This window comes from Bison bison, unplaced genomic scaffold (genome assembly GCF_000754665.1).
Source record: "Bison bison bison isolate TAMUID 2011002044 unplaced genomic scaffold, Bison_UMD1.0 scf7180017864266, whole genome shotgun sequence".
Taxonomy (NCBI): Eukaryota; Metazoa; Chordata; class Mammalia; order Artiodactyla; family Bovidae; genus Bison; species Bison bison.
In genome coordinates this window covers 2,289,325-2,310,695 of record NW_011494838.1, presented here as the reverse complement: position 1 = coordinate 2,310,695, position 21,371 = coordinate 2,289,325, and the positions used below count along the sequence as shown (strand labels likewise).

General features: G+C 42.7%; 1 protein-coding gene across 1 annotated transcript in view; it reads right to left on the bottom strand.

Annotated features, from left to right (window-relative positions):
* Nucleotides 1-12,328, bottom strand: part of STOM (stomatin) — a 33,639-nt gene extending 21,311 nt beyond the window's left edge. Inside the window, exon 1 of the mRNA XM_010848411.1 lies at nt 12,158-12,328. Within this exon, the coding sequence (XP_010846713.1) occupies nt 12,158-12,218 (61 nt within the window). The 5' untranslated portion in view covers nt 12,219-12,328. The remainder of the gene's footprint in view (nt 1-12,157) is intronic.
* Between the last annotated feature and the right edge of the window lie 9,043 nt (nt 12,329-21,371).

Genomic DNA, 21,371 nt, shown 5'->3' with positions numbered 1-21,371 from the left:
TTGGGCTCCAAAATCACTGCAGATGGTGACTGCAGCCATGAAATTAAAAGATGCTTACTCCTTGGAAGGAAAGTTATGACCAACCTAGATAGCATATTGAAAAGCAGAGACATTACTTTGCCAACAAAGGTCCGGCTAGTCAAGGCTATGGTTTTTCCAGTGGTCATGTACGGATGTGATAGTTGGACGGTGAAGAAAGCTGAGCGCCGAAGAATTGATGCTTTTTAAGTGTGGTGTTGGAGAAGACTCTTGAGAGTCCCTTGGACTGCAAGGAGATCCAACCAGTCCATCCTAAAGGAGATCAGCCCTGGGATTTCTTTGGAAGGACTGATGCTAAAGCTGAAACTCCAGTACTTTGGCCACCTCATGTGAAGAGTTGACTCATTGGAAAAGACTCTGATGCTGGGAGGGATAGGGGGCAGGAGGAGAAGGGGACCACAGAGGATGAGATGGCTGGATGGCATCACCGACTCAATGCACGTGAGTTTGAGTGAACTTCAGGAGTTGGTGATGGACAGGGAGGCCTGGCGTGCTGCAATTCATGGGGTCGCAAAGAGTCGGACACAACCGAGTGACTGAACTGAACTGAATTGAAGTACCATACCAATGAAGTCACTGAAAAAACATTTTTCCCGAGGTCACACAAAATGGAGGACTTGGGCTTCAAATATAGATCATCTCACTCCAAAGCCCATGTTATAAATCAACTCACTCTTTGACCCTTTGCCTCTGTATAATAATAATTAAAAAGTCCTTATTAAAGAAGCTGTTGTGTTTGGAGCACTCCTCAAGACAAACTCCAAACTGGAAAAGCATGGTAGGAGTTCTGAGAATGAAATCTCATATTCTTACAGAGGAAGTCCTCTTAATTCCAGTTGTGGCTATTTATAGCAAAAGACAGTCTCAAGGCTCATTGCCAGGCTCAGGCCTAGGTTTCCAAAGTGAAAGGAATTCCAAACAAGGAATAGATGGGGCACAAAAACTTATCTGACAGCGTCTGGTACTTTCTCAAACACTGCTCCAAGATTCCCTTACTCCAGGCAAAGCTCCGTGTTCTCAACATCCTAGACGATAAACACCCTGAAGGCAGGGCTGTTTCTTTTTTATGTTTATATTTTCAATGTCTAGCACAGTTATCTCCCAGAGAGAGGATATAAAACACTTCTTAGCTTACCTGCTGGATGTATAATTTCTTTACGCATTTGAATCCCTTGTAAGATGAATTTCCAGTTTCAACTCTGTGACTTCTTACTTGTGTGGTCTTTACCTCTCTGAACCTTTGTGTCTTGAATAATCAGACTGGCCTCCCAGGATTGAGGCAATATTGCTCAATAAACACAGATGACAGTTTTCTGTCACTCTCTTATTTTATTCAAGTGTTCTATTTCCACCACAAATAATGGGAAAAAAATCGGAGAAGGCGATGGCACCCCACTGCAGTACTCTCGCCTGGAAAATCCCATGGACGGAGAGGCCTAGTAAGCTGCAGTCCATGGGGTCGAGAAGAGTCAGACACGACTGAGCGACTTCACTTTCACACATTGGAAAAGGAAATGGCAACCCGCTCCAGTGTTCTTGCCTGGAGAATCCCAGGGACGGCGGAGCCTGGTGGGCTGCTGTCTATGGGGTCACACAGAGTCGGACACGACTGAAGCAACTTAGCAGCACGTAGCAACAGGCACCTTTTCCCTTCTTGACAAAAACCTCTGAAACTACTTAATTTTCCCCTCACTTTGTGCCTGACTGGCTAGGCCTGGAGAGTCAAAGACCTTCAGGAAGCTCATTTATGAATGAATTATTAATACCAGATGAGTACAGGGGATTTGACTGCCAATCAAGAGGAAGAAGAAATTAAGTGGATTTTCAGAAAACTGGGCTTGGTCTTTCACTTTTCAAAGGCTCAGTTAGAAATAATTTGAGCACACACTCTGGGGAATCAGCACTGTTTCACCCTGAAACTCTTCCCCACCTGGTTATAGCTTTAAAAGATGTATAAAATCACATTCCTTGGAAAGGTGAGGTTTAAACTCCAGGCTGTAATTGAACCCTTAATCATCTACAGTTACTACAAGTCAAGGGGAAAAGAAATCCTCAGTAACTCCCCCCAAACTGTAGGACATTCATTTCCTCCAAGATTCCCATTCATTACCTTGAGGACTGGATCCTCCCTCCTACCTTTATGAGGTTAAAAGACAAATAACGAGTAATAGGTATTTCTGAGATATTCTGGTTGAGATACCTGTTGATATTGCTGGGTAGGGACAATTGTAAAGGTCAGGGACCCCATGATAAGTGGTTGTAAACACTATTTTGCCCGGTTTAGAGTATTTTTTTTTTTTTTACTCTCAAACTCTTTCCTGAAAACTGTGTTAGAATAAATTTTTGACCAAGCAAGGTTTTGAAAATAGATATAAGCCCATACATTAACATTTTTTAATTGAGCATTCCATTAGGCTTTCTTCCAAGAAACTTGCACACATTTAAAAAAATCTTACTTTCTTTATTTTAAAAGCAAGATATTATCACTATATCAAACTTATAGTTCAGAATAGAGGAAGGAAAAAGTGATCTATTCTTTCATTATCTCTAGATGGTGATTATTTTCTGCCTTGCTATATATATATTCAACCCGTCCATTCTGAAGGAGATCAGCCCTGGGATTTCTTTGGAAGGAATGATGCAGAAGCTGAAACTCCAGTACTTTGGCCACCTCATGCAAAGAGTTGACTCATTGGAAAAGACTCTGATGCTGGGAGGGATTGGGGGCAGGAGGAGAAGGGGACGACAGAGGATGAGATGGCTGGATGGCATCACTGACTCGATGGACGTGAGTCAGAGTGAACTTCAGGAGTTGGTGATGGACAGGGAGGCCTTGTGTGCTGCGATTCATGGGGTCGTGAAGAGTCGGACATGACTGAGCGACTGAACTGATATATATGTCCTGTAAATTTCTGTCCTGTTTTTTTCTCTTTTCCCCAAAATGATATAGTGGTATATGTAATAATTTAAAATCTGTTTTCCTCCTGTATACTGTGGACATCTTTTCATATCAGGAAATATCCTTTATTATTATTAATATCCTTTCCTTTATTATTATTTATCCTTTATTATCCTTTATTAATATCCTTTATTAAATAAATATCCTTTATTATTAAAAAGATGCAATTAAATATCCTTTATTATTATAATATTCCATTGTTTCATATGATGAACATTTAGGTTGTGTCCAGTTTTCTCAATTAGAAACTCAGTTGTTTTCAATATACTTGTAGTAAAACTTCTATACATCTTCATAGTGTAAACTAATTTTGCTGAAAAGATGAAATTACACAATTCTTAAATTTCTCTCATTCTGGAGGTATCTTTTATGAATACTAACAATAACATTTATTGAATGCCTATTACATGTCAGCCACAAGCTAACTTCTTATATACATTATTTCTCATATTTATAAAAATCTATAAAGTAGGCATAAAATATTCCTCTCAGAGTACCAAAGTACTAAAGAAAAAGACTTTCTGGGAAGAGACAAATGAAAAAAACAAAACAAAACCATGAAACAAATGAGAGAAAAAAAGAACAAAACCAACTTGTAGAGCAATTGTTGTTGGGTTGGCTTCCAGACAAGGAGCAAAACAGTCTTTTCAAGATCATAGCATGCATAATATCAGAGGACTGCATGCTGATCATGATCCCATATCAGCCAATTTCCTTAAGGATGATTAAATTTGTCACTACTAGAAATTATGTGAAATGATCAATTCTGTTTACTATTGTGACTCTGTTCTAAAGTTCAAAAGATACTGGATTTCCTCTTCAAGTAAATACCTTCTGGCGTATATGAAAATCTGACTAAGTCATACACATTACTCACACAGAAAGAAGAGGTGTGGCAGCGAATACTGAAATACCAACATTGAAAGCTGGAGAAGCAAATGGCAACCCACTCCAGTATTCTTGCCTGGAGAATCCCACGGACAGAGGAGCCTAGCAGGCTACAGTCCATGGGGTCGCAAGAGTCGGATATGACTTAGCGACTAAGAGAGAGAGAAGACTGAAAGCATGACTTTTTCCTTTCTCCTTCCCAGAATGCGGTGAAATACTTCGTATCAGAAATTGCCAAGAACAGTGTTGCTTGGATCATGAAAGATAGCCTGGCTAATTTAGTCTCAAAAACATGTTATCTGGTTCTAACAGCAAGTTTTAAGGGGTAACAGTAGGTCAAAATGAAAGGTCTTGGCATTTTTTGAGTTTTTCTTAAAAGCATATTTATTCAGCATACAGGTGTTCTTTTTCGGCCTCACTGGAGATTCAAAGTCAAGGTGTGGCAACTTTTCCTATAAACAGCCAGAGAATAAACACAAGGCTTTATTGGCCATAAAGTCTGTTACAACCAGTGAATACTACGCAAAAGAAGCCACAAACCACACATACATGAGGAGACAAGGCTGAGTCCCAGGAAAGTGTAATTTATGAACACTAAAATCTGAGTTCTATAATTTTCAGATCTTCCTCTTTTTAAAAAAATGTATAAAAACTATTCTCAGCTTGTGGGGCTGACAAAAGCAGGCGGTCAGCCAGATTTGGTCCATGGGTATACGACCCAGTCCTGTTCTACACCATATTCATCTATTTGAGGAAGAGGAAAGCATAAGTTAAATAAGACATTGGCTCTTTCTTCCAACTTTTCAAATAAGGGTATATTTTCCACAGAACCAGTTTCTCTTCCCTTATATTGTTTTGAAACAGGGTCTTTGAAAGATCTGCTAAATAAGAACTCAAAGTGGAAACAAGCAAAGGGCAGATAAAATATGTGAATGTAAATGTGTCTTCAATTAATCAAAATTTTAAATAACTGTGTTTTTCAATCGACTGGGATTTTAGGAGACACAGAAGGGAAGGAAACATAGAAGAAAAGGCAAATACGAGAAATGGAGGAAGGAAGAGAAACAACGAAAGTGCAGGCGGCATCCTATAGAGAGAAAGACGAAAACAGGTAGAGCGGGGAGGAGGCAGATTAGCACAGCAAGGTATCAACAAATGTCTGTTGAGAAAATGATGGCATTTACTCGACTGATGATCGCAACTTGCAATTCACTGGGCAGAAGCTCTGAAAGCAACAAGAGCACTCTATAATCCATCTTTCAAATGATTATTTTAATTAGGCATGGTTGATGGTTCTTTGAATGCCCGTATCCTAGAACCTCTAGGGAAGAAATTATTCTCTGGGCTGGACTGGCTACAGGCCAGATGGTATCAAGTTAAAATCAGGACCAAAGACTAACTCTCCCTCCCTGTCATAAACCCACACATACTAGACGGAAAGAACCAGTACTGACGGCGCGCTACGCGACCGGAACCATAAAACCTGGAGTTTGTTTACCGTGAGAAGTAAGGAAACAGTCTAGTCCTTTAAGGAATATTTTCAATTAAAAAAAAAAAGAAATAAAGGGAATGCTGTGCTTAGCCCAAAAAGAATACAGAAATTAAATAAGTGTAAGTATTTTATTTCCCAAGCATCTTGAGGATTTTCTGCAGCTTTCCTTCATTTGAGTATTTCTAGCCATAAAAGAGGAGAAAAAATAGGTGAGAGTATCATCAGTAATTTCAAATTTGAACACCTGAGTCTTTAAAAGGACTCCCTCTGCGAATCTATAGCACTTTACCATCTCGAAATACCATTTTTCACGTTTGTAACTATCTTACTCGATGTCTGTCTTTTCCCGACTTTTGGCCTTGTTAAAATAGTACAGCACCGTGGCTTCAGAGTTGGCTCTGCTGCTTATCAGCTGTGTATTCTCTCCAAGTGTCTTAACTCTGTGCTTTCGTCCAACCATCTAAAGAGAGGGCTAAAAAGAGCCCCTCCTCAGAGGGTCAGTGTGAAGAGCGCGTGAGCTGTCACGCAGGGCACCTAGCATACAGCAAGTGCTCAAGCATTTGTTAAGTAAACAGCTGTTGGATGAGCTGTGTGAGTCTACTGTTTTTGTTTTTTTGTTGTTTTTGGGGCTGCGCCATGCAGCTTGTGGGATCTTAGTTCCCTGACCAGGAACTGAGCCTGGGCCCTTGAACACTAAGAGCTAGGAGTCCTAATGACTGGACCTCCAGGGCATTTCCAGATTCTGCTGTTCCGTGGGGAAGAGACGAAAAGGCTATTACAGAAGATAAATGGAAGTTACATGTGCATATATAGATCCCAGAATACAGTTCATCAATTTTTGGTGGTGAGCAGGTAATAGGAGAGGTAGATAGAAGTAGAAATACAATGTTGTTTTACTCGTGAAACTTATAAACCCGTGTTATTTAAACAACAACCACACACACACACAATTCAGAATCATCCTCTGTCCCAAAGCAGTGGTCATACTGCTTTCCCCAAATGCTTTCTTTCCTTTTCTCTTTTTAAAATCAGCCCTTTACACCCATGAGGTTAGAGAATTCAGGGACGGTACGGACTGAATATGACCCACGTCTGGAAAGATTGATGTTCTTAATTAAATTTAGACTGAGCCTGAAATATATTAAATAGAACAAAACCCTTATACTTCTTCAGTTCTTTTCCCCCTAGCTCTTTCACTTGGACATCTGAAGTGTTAGTTACTCAGCTGTGTTCGACTCTGTGACTCCATGGACTGCAGCCTGCCAGGTCTCTGTCCATGGGATTCTCCAGGCAAGAATACTGGAGTGGATAGCCATTCCCTTTTCCAGGGGATCTTCCCGGCCCAGGGATCGATCCTGAGTCTCCTGCATTGCAGGCAGATTCTTTACTGTCTGAGCCACCAGGGAAGAAGCCCTAGACATCTTAAGTGAATGTGAAAAGTGAAAGTCGCTCAGATTCTTTTCGATCCCATGGACTACACAGCCCATGGAATTCTCTAGGCCAGAATACTGGAGTGGGTAGCCTTTACCTTCCCCAGGGATCTTCTCAACCCAGGGATCAAACCCAGGTCTCCCGCATTGCAGGCAGATTCTTTACCAGCTGAGCCACAAGGGAAGCCCTTTAAAGTATCTATAATTGAGTTTTTCTCATAAAAGTCTTTGGAGGGCAACATCATTTTAAATAAAAAACGGAAAGCAGAAACATAAGGGAACTAGCTCTTAAGGTTCCCAATTCTTCAACTGAAGTTGAGTAGCTAAGCAGTGGCTAAAAGCTTGGGGTTTTGCTGTTAAGAGTTCCATTCTACTGCTAAACTTTCTTATTAGTAAAGTGAGGGAAAGTGAAGTCGCTCAGTCATGTCTGACTCTTTGCGACCCCATGGACTGCAGCCTACCAGGCTCCTCCGTGCATGGGATTTTCCAGGTAAGAATACTGGAGTGGGTTGCCATTGCCTTCTCCAGGGGATCTTCCCGACCCAGGGGTTGAACCCCCACTGTAGGCAGATACTTTACCATCTGAGCCACCAGGGAAGTGAAACGAGGGAAGAGAATAGTTATTATCTCATATGAGAATATATGCAGAGTGCCTGACACTTAGGAAAGTGAAAAGTTTTAAAAGAGTCTGGTGGCTCAGACACTAAAGTGTCTGCCTGCAATGCGGGAGACCTGTGTGCAATCCCTGAGTCAGGAAGATCCTCTGGAGAAGGAAATGGCAACCCACTCCAGTACTCTTGCCTGGAAAATTCCATGGATGGAGGAGCCTGGTGGGCTACAGTCCATGGGGTTGCAAAGAGTCGGACACGACTGAGCAACTTCACTTTCACTAAATGAGGGAAGAGAATAGTTATTATCTCATATGCGAAAATATGTAGAGTGCCTGACACTTAGGAAGTGTTCAGTAAATAGTAGCCATTATTATGATCAGAACTGTAAGGTAATTATTGACAGTACATAGGAATAAACTTTATATTAACTGAATTACCTTCTGGGACCTGCACACCATACAGAAACATCAAGACTAACAACCTGCTTGGGGATTCTGTCCCTGGAGGAGAAACAGACCACATTTGGGGACATAAGTCAGAGTCCTAAACTTTCTTGGACTTTCACACTTTTTGTCCATAAATTTTAATTTGCTGTATAATTACTAAGCTCTTGTTAACTTTTTAATTCTGTTGTCCCCAATAAATAATATCTTAGTAATTTACATTTTAAAGTTTCAAAAGTACCTTCACAAAAATGTTCTCATTTGATACCCCAAACTTTGGAAGCTAGATAGTACAGAAAGACGACGCTCAACATCTAGATGAGGAACCAACTCTGGAGACTGAGGGACTTCCCCAGGTGACCCAGGTGGTGAGTGATGCTACTGAGGGCTCAGTTCAGATCTTTGAATTTTAGATTCCACCCTCATTTTGCTATCTATACAGTCTTACCACCCATGCATGTTTACAACTAGGCAAGGCTGGTATCTGATTTTCATTGTCTGATATTTTAGGACAGACCTGTTATTGCCAGTAACTTCAAGGCTAATCTACTGAAATGTCAGGGCAAATGTTTGGGGTTCAGGTGTCTTTACAAGTCTCAGAGTATAGACCAAGGTCCAAAAAGAATGGAAGAATGATGTATGTCAACAGAGACCTGACACACACTTCCTTCTTTCTACTGTGCCTCTAACTGCTCTTTCCACACTTTCATAAACAAAGGAGATTCCTTATTAAGTACAATATATTACTTTGACAATTATAATCCCTTTATCGATAACATAAACCCAGAGAGTCTATCTGTAATGAGGACATGTATGAGGAACAAGTCCACACCCTAAAATCAATCATTTGAGTTGTAACAAACTTAATAAGACAAACTGTAAACAGAAAATGTCTCCATTAATGTAAACTTTATCTCACTCCTTCCTTTTTCTTTCAACAAATATTTTTGCAAACCTACTAGGCACTTGATTCTGAACTTACTACAGTGATCAAGGACACAATCCTCTGCTTTCAGAAGCTCTCCTGGTCTAACAAAGGTGATTATAATTTATATTTATAGACTGTGTAATAAACATTATGATAGAGGCTGGCACAGACTGTCAGGCAGAAACAGAGAAGAGGGGCTCACTTTTTCTGGTTACAATAGTTTTCAGCAAAGTGTTTTCTGACATCTTCTTACAAAACAGACTTTGAATCCAATCTTTATCATATTTATCAACATTAAAAATTTTTTTTCTTCAAAGTTGACCAGGTGATCAATGACTTTGTCTTTTACAGTGTGCAAGTTACACCATGAGGTGGGTCCAATAACCTATTTAATTATGAAAAATGACATAAATGCCAACTTCTGCAGACTTGTCATCGCTTGAGTTAATCTATGACCACTGATGGATTTAACTCAGATTAATTATTAAATAAGTTACAAAGTACTCCCCATCTGATCGACTGTAACAACTGAAATAAACAAAGCAGTCCCCTGATTCTGCTTATTTTCAGGCATTCTCCCAAAGGGATTTATTCTGTTGACATGACTCTTAATTATAATCATGCATTTCTTTGTAACCCACCTGCATTATTTCATTACAAAGTGAACGCACTGGTTTTAAAGAAAAACTAGTCTTGCCTGAGGGTTTGGTCATATTTATGTTCCTAAGACTAATTATCAGCAAAATCATAATGGGACAGTTTAGTCTTTTATATTCCACTGCTTCTCTCTGGAGCATCCCTCTGGAGTTGTCTTATCCAGGGGTTCTTGACTGAAGCTAGATTCCTTTGCGGTCTCTCAGCGTCTACTGATGCTTGCCAAGTTCCTCCTTCTGAGTATGCATTTCAGAGACAGCCCTAGGGCTTCCCTGATGGCTCAGACAGTAAAGAATCTGCCTGCAATGCAGGAAACCTGGGTTAAATCCCTGGTTCTGGACGCTCAATCCCCGGGTTGGGAAGATCTCCTGGAGTAAGAGAATGACTACTCCAGTATTCTTGCTTGGAGAATTCCATGGACAGAGAACCCTAGTAGGCTACAGCCCATAGGGTTGCAAAGAGTACCACATGAATGGTGACTAACACCTTCACTTTCTGCAAACAGCTCTAGGATAGGGGAAAATGATTTGCAAAGTCAGTTCAAGGCTGAACCTAGTTCACAGGTGTGGGTGATTTTCCCACTCTGAGCTTCAGTTTCCTGGCTGTAAAGGGATAGAGAATGACATTCTCCTTGTGGAGCTGTTAGAGGACTGCACTGGATAATGCTTTTAAAGTATCTGGGCTGTTTGGCATATGGCAAGCACTCGGTGAATTCTATTTAATAAATTCTCGTATTGGCTTTCCTATCAGTGTCACATCTCTAAGTCTTACATTTTTTAAAAAAAAATACAGAGCCCAGGCAAAATTTTGTTTATATGTATGATTTTCAGAGGAAAAGGTACACAGTTTTCATTAGATTCTTAAAGACTGCTGTCTAAAAAGTAGTGAAGTGCAGAATCAAGAAAAAGAACTTAAAGAGTGAATGCTGTTCTGTGAGCACGAAAAACAAATCACATTAAGCCAAAAGATCATGTTTATTCCCAAAGAACTTCCACAGATTTCCTACCAGAGTGTCACCAAACTTCTAACATTGTCCTCATGGTCCTCTATTTTCCCACTGGGATTTCAGGGTGAAGAGGAAAGGATCCTGCCCACCTTCCCTTCCAGAAAAAGACAACTGACTATCAAAGAGGCAGACTGCACAATTTTTGGCAAGTTTTAGGATCAGCCAACAATCCGGACTTAAAATCTGACTCCATTTCTTATAAACTGTGTGACAAAGTAATTCAGCCTCTTGAGTATCAGATTCTTCAAGAATATCCTCTCTACCACACTCCTGATTTGGGAAAATAACTCTCCAAGGTACAAAAAAGCGACAATTTAAGATTTCTATAATTCTTCTGATGTTCCTGGAATGGAACTAAAGACAAAGACTGCTGGGAAAGGAAATGGGGACATGTTAGATCAGTCTGTTAGATGACAAGGCTGTCATCACCAACAATCAGAATTGACGAGTCCAGTGCAGCGGTCCCCAACATTTTTCGCACCAAGGACCAGTTTCCCGGAAGACAGTTTTTCCACCGTGGAGGCGGGGGTAGGGTGGACGGGATGACTCCAGTGCATTACCTTTACTGTACGCTTTATTTCTATTATCCTTACATCAGCTCCACCTCAGATCATCAGGCATTAAATCCCAGAGTCTGGGGACCCTTGCAGTACAGTGTTCTTTGTGGGGTGCCGGAAAAGCCCACCCAGCCCCCTAAATTTTTCACTGTGTCATTCTGTCTGAAATTCTGTCCTTAGAAAGAATTCCTTTGGATCACTAAGAACCCCTGGGAGGGAACCAGTACTCCCGAGAGGTTTACAGCATCTCTTTATGAACCACCCCCATCTCCCCCAAGGAGATAGCCCCCTCAAGAGTGCTAGTCCCTTCACAGGGGAACAAATTGAGTCACACAATTTCTGTCTTCAAGACTGGGAAGGCCCTGGTAGGGTGGGGAACTCACAATTCCTAGTGAGGGCCAAAAGCCAGGATGCCGATGTTCCTAGAACAAAGGAAGTTAAGTGGAGGGGCCAGAGTGAGGCGGAACGTGAAGCTGGAAAGAGATACAGGAAGGATGCCAACACGAGCCTACTTCCGCAACTGTGTAGGGAACCTATGGCGAAACCGCACGGGTCTGTTGCGGGGTTTAGTAAGACAAACTGGCCAGGGTGGGAACCAGAAAGAGTTCTTTGTAGCTCGGGAGGACCCGGGCTTACTCTGAGGGTGGGCGAGAGGGGGTGGCGGAGCTGTCTTCGGATGGGGCTGGAGGAGAGTGGGGCGAAGACGCCGACTTCCCCCGCGCCCCGGGCGTGGCGGGCAGGTTTGAGCCCCGACTCCACCAGCCGCTGCCGCCAGTCACTCGTGCACGCCACGAGATAACGAGGGGAAAGAGCTGGCACAGGGCCTGGCATCTGGCAGCCGCTGGATAACGCGAGTCCCTGCTCTGGCTGTGGGCACCGGAGACATGCCCTCGATGCCGCGTCCCGGCTGTGCGGGGCACTGGGCGTGCATTCTGCACCCTAACATCCCTACAACTTTCCCCCCAGCCTGGGAAGTAGGGTTCGTCATTCTCCGCGTACAACGGGCAGAAACGTCGGTAGTGAGCAACGGTCACTCAGCTATGGAACCTCGGAGACATTCCTGGGGCCTTTGGGCTGGGGCTCTTCCCGAAAGGAGGTGAAGGGGACGGCGGGCGACCCCACCGGGCCTCGCCAGGGGCACGGGGCTCACCCTTGAAGGAGTCAGGAAGCCGCCGAACTTGGGTGTCCACTGCTGGCCGCTTGTCAGACATGCTGCCTGAACCAGAGTCGCTACTCTCGCGTAGAAGTCGCCAGAGCCCGAGGTGGAACTGCGAAGAATGCCCGGAGACGACCCGGGAGCCCCTAGACACAGGCAGCAGTCCCGCCCCCTCTCCGCGGTCCAGCCAATCGCCGCCCAGGGCCGGGGAGGACACGCCCCCCCCAGCCGCCGCCCTCCCCTCCCGCGCGGCCTCTTCTCCCGCCCTCCCAGCTAGCCAAGGGCTGAGGGGCGTGGCCTGAGGGGCGAGGCGCCCCTGAGGCGGGGGTCCGGGCCGGGGCAGCACCGGAAGGAGGGGCGTCGCCCGAATTGAAGGGCGGAGGCCACCGGGGTGGGAGCGCCGGCTGAGGAGATACGGGAAGGGGCTGAGAGGATGGCCTGAGGGAAGGCTATGGAGAAAGACTCTGAAACGGCTCCCTTCTGGGCAAACGAGTTGGAAGAAGATGGTGCCTTCCTTGGGCGGGTAGGGTCCAGGTGAAGGGAGGAAGCAGAGGGGCACGCGTGTGCCCAGAGTGAGGGCACCAAAGCCAGCCCTAGACAGGGAGCCCCCGTGGTGTGAGGGGAAGAAAGCGGTGCGACCAGCCTCGAGCCCAAAGGAGTGAATTCGAATGAGGTGCCCTTTATTGAAATAAAGTCCTCTCCCTGCCGTAGTCGGGCAGGGTACTCCTTGCTGGGGACGGAGCACGCCAGGGGAGACACGGGGCCCGCCCTCCGGGAGTTGTTACAGGTAACCGGCAAGTAAACAAAGCAGATCGTTACGCGTGGCCACGGGCGCGCGCAGTGAAGGGTTCGGGGAACTCAGAAAGCCCCGAGAGTAGCCACTCTAGATACCGGGCCAAGGGAAAGCCTCTGTAAGGAGGCGGCATTGAGGTGTGACCTGAGAGATGAGAAGGAGCCAGCCTTGGGAAGGAGGACAGGCGGGGTGGGAGGTCGGTGAGGGAATCCCAGGCAGAGAGAAAAGCACTAGCGAGAGTATTCCCCACCTCCAGCTTTCTGCTGGGTGGTGGCTGAAACCTCACGGTGGAAAACCAGGCTGTTTATTCTGGATGCTTTGTCCGGATGCAAGCCATTCAAAGTATGGCGAGGTGCACGAGCAGATGCCCTTTAAAAACATTTCATCTGGAAATAAATACAGATTCTCCGCAAGTTGCAAAGACAGTAGCGAGAGCTTATGTGTCCACTCTGTCTAGTTTCCTCTCATAGTTAAATCTTAGGTGTAGTATCAAAGCTAGGAAATCGACAGTGGCACGCCAAGTATGCATCCTTCTGTGTCATTTTACCTCAGGCCTAGTTTTGTATAACGACCGTTACAGTCAAGCTGCAGGGCTGTTCCATCGGCTTGGCCTTAGAATATCCAACAGTGTGGTGTCTGGGTGGTTGATATGGTAGGCGTTCTAGTTTTAGCTCTGGAGCCCTGTGGTTGTCAGCGTAGACAGTGGAGCACACACAATTGTAAGGGTGTTGAGTGGCAGATCATGGTTGCTTTGGGGTGCAGGCAGTAGAGTATGGCACAAGCCTAAGGCAGAACTCTCAAGTTTATCTCCAGTCACGTCGGGAAAGAACTGTTTATATTCGTGGGAGTGGAGTACTGCTTGTGAAGTGGCTTGGTTTTTAAGTCTTCTGGAGAAGAAGAAGAAGGAGGGGAGTATGGCAGTTTAAGGCTCCTTTCCCTCTGAATCATCCTTGGGAAAGTCCACAGCTTCATATTTTCCATTCTGCAACAAATGAGCCCCAGAGGCATGAACTTCCTGTTTATGCCATGGTTCCCAGGAATAAGGAGTGAATGCACAAGCAGCTAATTAAAACCTTTAATAAGGGAGGGCTTGATTACAAATTGTATATGGTGGGAAAGTAGCTTTCATTTTTGCTGGAAAGGGAAATATTTCGGAATGGATTTCATGTTTGTACTACTACTCCTGCTGCCTTGATTCAAATCTCAAGGCAATCCCAGCAGCATCACTTCTGGAGAATTAGAAAAGCGGCTTCTCCCTTTGGGACGAAGACTTCGATAAACATGTGTTGGCCCTGGCTTCAGATTGCATCAGTATGGGAGCTAATTCCAGGCCCCAAACTGAGAACAAGTTTTGACTTGATTTTTAAATTACTTTCAAAGTAGATGGGAATTTCCAGATTTAAGAGTTTAAAATGCTCAATTTTATTTGCCCATGAAGCTATTGTATTCTGGCTTTCTCATGCATATTCTATATAAATTTATTGATTAAACATAAATAGGACTTTCTGGTGGTCCGGTGGTCACCTGCCAATGCAGGGGATGAGGGTTTGATCCCTAATCTGGAAAGATTCCACAGGGCGTGGAGCAACTGAACCCGTGGGCCCCAACTACTGAAGTCTCGGTCTAGAGCCCGAACACCTCAATGAAGAGTAGCTCAGGCTTGCTGCAGCTAGAGAAAGCCTGCGTGCAGCAGCCAAAAATTAATGAATAAAATTTAGAACATACTTTAAAAATAAATACTGTTGTATCATCCTCTCTCTTTGAAGGAATTTCGGTAATGATTTGGGCTCCCTGGTGGTTCAGACAGTAAAGAATCCACCTGCGATTCGGGAGACCTGGATTCCATCCCTGGGTTGGGAAGATCCCCTGGAGAAGGGCTTTGCAACCCATTCCAGTATTCTTGCCTGGAGAATCCACATGGACAGAGGAGCCTGGCAGGCTACCGTCCATGGGGTCACAGAGTTGGACACGACTAAGTGATTTTCACTTCAGTAATGATTAGAAGAATGTTTTTTTTAGAACTTTATGCTCTAAAAACTGAGACTTATTATATAAAATTACAAATTGAAAAGAGAAAGAATTATTTATAGTATTATTGCCTCTAACAGAACTATTATCATTTTGGTGAATTTTTCCTCCAGCTGTTATTTAAAGGATATGCTGTGCTATGCTTAGTTGCTCAGTCTTTTCTGACTCTGCAAACTCATGGACTGTTGCCCACCAGGCACCTCTGTCCATGGTGATTCTCCAGGCAAGAATACTGGAGTGGATTGCCGTGCCCTCCTCCAGGGGATTTTCCCAACCTAGGGATCAAACCCAGCTCTCCCAAATTGCAGGGGGATTCTTTACCATCTGAACCACCAGGGAAGCCCTATTTAAAGGATATTTGCATATAATTTAAAATCAAAGTATTCATTCCATATTTCTTTTATTTTGCTGTTATTTTCCTAGCATCTTTAGGGTACCAAATTAAGTATCGATTGATGATAATAGTGATGACATTAAGATGTGGATATGGGTTTAAGACAGACATGCACCGTGACTTTGTAACTGAATATGTAAGAAGGCAATTTAATTAGTGTTTTTTCTGTGTCCACCTAAAAAGCACTTGAAGAACAGCAGAGAAAAGTCGTATTTACTTTTCCTTTAAATTATGATTCCAGACTGTACACAATGCCTGTGGTGAAATCAGCTAACCAAATGCTTATGTGAGAACAGCATTACCAGCAAGCTGTATCTATGGAATTTTCCCCAGGAGGGGTCTAACAAGGTTGATCTGTTTCTCTTTGTGGACTAATTCACATTTATTATATTACAGTAGTATTTTTGTCTTCTTGACTCTTCTGTTCTTCAGGAAATTACTCCAGGAACTAAATCATAACAGGAGTTTCACCAGAGGACTTATTGTATATGGGCTATGGCAGCAGACCAATTACACCACAGTACTTGGTAAGAGCACTGGGTGTTCATGTTCTCGGATCTTATGAAAATAGAAAACATCATTGGTATTTAGTAGAGTCATCTACGGCAAGAATTTTATTAATCTGCTTTATTCACAAAGCAGATATTTATCAAACACCTATTATGTGCCAGGCATTGTTCTAGGTGCTTGGAATATAACACTGAACAAAAAAGACAAAAATGCTTGCCTGCACGGCGCTCACTTTCTGGTATTCCTTTCCACATGTATTAGTTTGCTCTGTGTGTGTACTCAGTCGGATCCTACTCTTTGCAGCCCCCTTGACTACACCCTGCCAGGTTCCTCTCTCCCTGGAATTCTCCAGGCAAGAATACTGGAGTGGGTTGCCATTTCCTCCTGCAGGGGATCTTCCCGACCAAGGGACTGAACCCAAGTCTCTTGCGTCTCCTGCATTAGCAGGTAGATTCTTTACCACTAGTGCCATCGGGGAAGCCTGTATTAGTTTGCTGCGGTTTACATAGTAAAGTACAATGGACTGGATGGCTAAAACATCAGACTTTTATTTTTCTTACATTTCTGCAAGTGAGAAGTCTAAGACCAAGGTTCGGCAAAGTTGGTTTCTTCTCAGGAGCCTGAGGGAAGCGTCTGTTCCAGGTCTCTATTCTTGATTTGTAGATCATTTTCTTTTTCTTGTGTTTTCATGTTGTCTTCTCTGCATACTTCTGTGTCCAAATCCCCTCTTCCTATAAGGACACCAGTCATATTGGATTAGAGCCTAGCCTAATGACCTCATTTTAACTTAATTACCTCTTTAAAGACCCTACCTGCAAATATAGTCACATTCTAAGGTGCTGGGGGTTAGGATTTCAACATACAACTTTTGGGGGAACCCAGTTCAGCTTCTAATAGCACATATGACTGTGGTATATCCAAATATTTCTCTTGTTTTCTCATATCCATATCTCTGAGGTATTCGAAATCATTTATGTTCAAGTGTACCACGTAACAAAATGTACCAGGTAACCTACTTGTGAGTGATTTTTTTCTAAACAGGATTTATTTTTATTAAATACTAAATGGAAAGTTCTTGGTTAGGAAGGATTACTCTGCTAGGAATGTTGCTCCATCTAGTGACTGCTATATTCAACTACTTTTGTCAAAGTTATAAAAATGAAAAACGGAGAATTATGTTGGAGAAGGGGTTCTCTTTTCAATAGGTTATTATTCACAAGGCACTATGGAGTCATGGTAAAAAAAATATTTCTTTCCACCATTGTATGTGGAAGGAAAGAGAGGTCTATATAATGACACTATTTTTAGTAACTCTAGTAATATTAGTATCATCATTTACTATCACTACCAATTACTATTTATTTTTTTATCCCCCGAGGAAACCAAGACTGGGTTTACTCCCTTGGCCGAGATCTCACAAATTATAAGTAGTGTTTCCCTCAAGTCTGTATGACTCCAGAGTTTAAGCTCCTAATCGTTCAGAATAAATAAGAGAAACAGAAAGACTCAAACATTTCATAATACAGCCTTGACAAATGACGCATCTAAGCATGCGTCCAAATGAGTACTCATGTTTGCCTTCAGTCTTGGTATGTACTTAATCTTTATCTTGAAATGATGCTTTATTGTTCAGTTTTGCAGTCATTGATGTGTCAAATGTGTCTGTTTTAGGTAATGTTTATAAAGGACACAATCTACAACCAGGTCAGTATCATATAGCTTATTGTATACCTTGAATTACATGGAACAATAACTATTTAAAAGCTTGGCATTTTTGGTAGTTTTAAAGAATAGTTTTTGTTTCTCTATTATACAAGTTGAATGGGACAGCTAAACTGCCTGGAGACATCAAGAACAGCTTCTGCAGAAAGGTGAGTTTAGTAAGACAAATACAAGTTAGAAAAGGATGCTTTTGGAATACAGAGGATGCCTCTGTAAATGCATGTTGGTATGTCAGAGCTTGATATTTGGGGGGAAATGTATGTAATCAGATATGTGGGAATTGAAAGTGATAAGAAATGACAATGGACTAAAAAGCATATGCCAAACTTAGAAGGTAATTATGAAGCTGTAAGTTATGAAGGATCTTAACAAGAGGGATGGAATGAACCCCTCTTATCAAAAGATCATGTAACAGACAATCTGAATAGGCCTTTATCTATTAAAGTAAATAAGTAATAACCTTCTGAAACAGACAGTACTGGGCCCAGATGTGGTCACTGGTGATTTCTACCAAACATTTAAGAAAGAAATTATACCAGTTCTTTACAATCTCTTCTATAAAATAGAAACAGAAGGAATACTTCCTAACTCATTCTATGAGACCAGCATTACTCTGATACCAAAATCAGACAAAGACATTATATAAAAGAAAACTATAGACCAATGTTGCTCATGAAGATAGGTACAAAAGTTCTCAACAAAATGTAAGCAAATGTAATCCAACAACATATAAAAAGAATTATATGCAGTTACATATGAAATGGTTCAGCATTTGAAAATCAGTCAGTATAATCTATCACATCAACAGGACAAAGAAAAGTCACATGATCCTATCAACAGATGCAGAAAAAGCATTTGACAGAATCCAATACTCATCATAAGAACTGAATAAATAGAAAGGAATAGAGAAAGCTTTCTCAACTTGATAAAGAACATGTACAGAAAAGTTACAGTGACCGTCATACTTAACAGTGAGACAGTAGGAGCTTTCCCATTAACATCAGGAGCAAGGCAACTCCTTTTCAACATCATACTGAAGTCCTGAAAGTGAAAGTGATAGTCGCTTAGTTGTGTCCGACTCTGCGACTCCATGGACTATAGCCCGTCGGGCTCCTGTGTCCGTGGGATTCTCCAAGCAAGAACACTGGGGTGGGTTGCCATGCTCTTCTCCAGGGGATCTTCCTGACCCAGGCGTCAAACGCAGGTCTCCCACGTTGCAGGCAGATTCTTTACCACTTGAGCCGCCTAGGAAACTCCTAACTAATGAAAAAGAGGAAGTGAAAAGTATACAGATTTGGAAGGGAGAAAATAAAATTGTCTTTGCAGAAGACATGATTGTCTGTGTAGAAAGTATATACTCTTACAACGTTACATAAGGAAGCAAAAGAAATGAGGAAGTTAAAGAAAGGGCCCAGAATAAATAGTTTCACATTTAATAATGGTGTTTTCTTATGTAGTCAACAATTAATATGTGAATATAAGGTTATTGAATGATCCCAACTTATCATTTGTGGCTAGTTGACTCATTGGAAAAGACTCTGATGCTGGGAGGGATTGGGGGCAGGAGGAGAAGGGGACGACAGAGGATGAGATGGCTGGATGGCATCACTGACTCGATGGACGTGTCTCAGTGAACTCCGGGAGTTGGTGTTGGACAGGGAGGCCTGGCGTGCTGCGATTCATGGGGTCGCAAAGAGTCGGACACGACCGAGCAACTGATCTGATCTGAGCATAAAATATCTTCTCACCATTCTTGAAATCTTTTTTCTTGGACTTTAAAGCATAATGGCTTGGGACTTCCCTGGTGGTCCAGTGGCTAAGATTCCATGCTCCCAGTGCAAGGGGCCTAGGTCCAATCCCTGCTCAGGGAACCGGATCCCACGTGCTGCAACTGGAACCTGGCACAACCAAAGAAAATAAATAAATATTAAATAATAATAATAATGGTTTGAAGTTACTGGATACATCATTGGAAATTTTATGGGTGCTATTTGTACACTGTATCTTTATTTTAAAAAACCTTTATTTAAGGAAGTTAGCAATAATTTCCATATCAGCCATTAAGGAATGCAAGCATAGTAATGTAGGATTTGATTATTGTGCCTGTGCTGCCTGTCTTTTTACAGTACAGCATTCCCATAGGTCATGACAGGTGTTCACTAACGTTACCTTTTATTGCATATTGACTAATCTCCATTTATAGAATAGGCACAAATGAGTGACATTTTAGCTACTGAAAAATACTAGCTGCTGCTGCTAAGTCGCTTCATTCGTGTCCGACTCTATGCGACCCCATAGACGGCAGCCCACCAGGCTCCCCCGTCCCTGGGATTCTCCAGGCAAGAACACTGGAGTGGGTTGCCATGTCCTTTTCCAATGCATGAAAGTGAAGACTGAAAGTGAAGTCACTTAGTCATGTCCGACTCTACCATGTCTTAAATGCTTACTGTATGCCAGGAATGATAGTATCTCCTTTAATCCTCATAAACACCTTGCCTGGTAGTTTTCAACCTCATCCTAAGTTGAGGAAGCTGAGATGGAAACTAATCTGGTTGGAGTCGCTCTGGGAGACAGCGTAGAGGAGTCGTGAAGACCACGGGCGCTGTGGCCCCCCTGCCTGGGTTAGAGTCCTCGTTCCACCATCTCATAGCTCTCTGACCTTGGGCAAGTTATTTAACACCCTTAAACTTCATTTTCCTCATCTTCAAAATGGAAGAGTAAGCGAGATGACCCATGTAAAGTGCTCAGCACAATGCCTGGCACGTAGTAAGCAGCTTCGCATGTGTTAGTGGTTGCTGAAAGTAATTGTATATTATATAGACTTTATATACTAATTTTTATTATTACAATAAGCAAGCAACACCACAGATTTAAACTTAGGTCACTCTGATGCTAAAGCTCCCCCATTTCCCTCTAATCAGCACCATCTCTGTAAGTTTTTAGTCATTGTTGAAGACAGAACCGATTCTCTTTAAATTGCTTAGACTCTGAAAGAAGATGTGCCAGTTTATAAGTTAGGACAGAGTAGATTATGTTGCATTAACGAGCATTGGAAAGGACCCTGATGCTGGGAAAGATTGAAGGCAGGGGGACAAGGTGATGACAGAGGATGAGATGGTTGGGTAGCATCACTGACTCAGTTTTGAGCAAATTCTGAGAGGTGGACAGGGAGGGACAGGGAAGCCTGGCATGCTGCAGTCTGTGGGGTCTCAGAGTCAGACATGACTGAGGAACTGAACAACAGCAGCAATGAACAGCTTTCATATTTCCATGATTTTTCACTAAAGTCTTTATTTCTTACTCCTGGGATGACAGAAGCTTTTCATCACAGTCAGCCAGGGATCCCAGCTGATGGAAGCTCCACCTTGACATGTGCTTCCACCATCACAAGGGAAGGGAAAGGGGGTGCCGTGGCTTGTGCACTGTCTCTTGAAGCTTCTGCTTGAAAGGGACACGTGCACTGCTGTTTATGTTTCATGGACGGAAGCCAGTAACTTAGCCAGGTCCAACTTCAGACAAGCAGGGAAAAGTGTGGTTCTCTGGGTTTAGGAAAGAGAGAATTAGACATCAGTGAGCAGCATTAAATGACTACTGAATTTTTTTTTTAGTTTCCTAAGTTGATATTTATATTTTCAATTTCTAAATCTGCCCCCACCCTTTCTTATGTATATAGGTCTTCCTTGACTTGTGATGGAGTTGTGTCCCAATGAACCTAAGTTGAAATCGTAAGTTGAAAATATTGTAAGTCAAAAATGCATTTA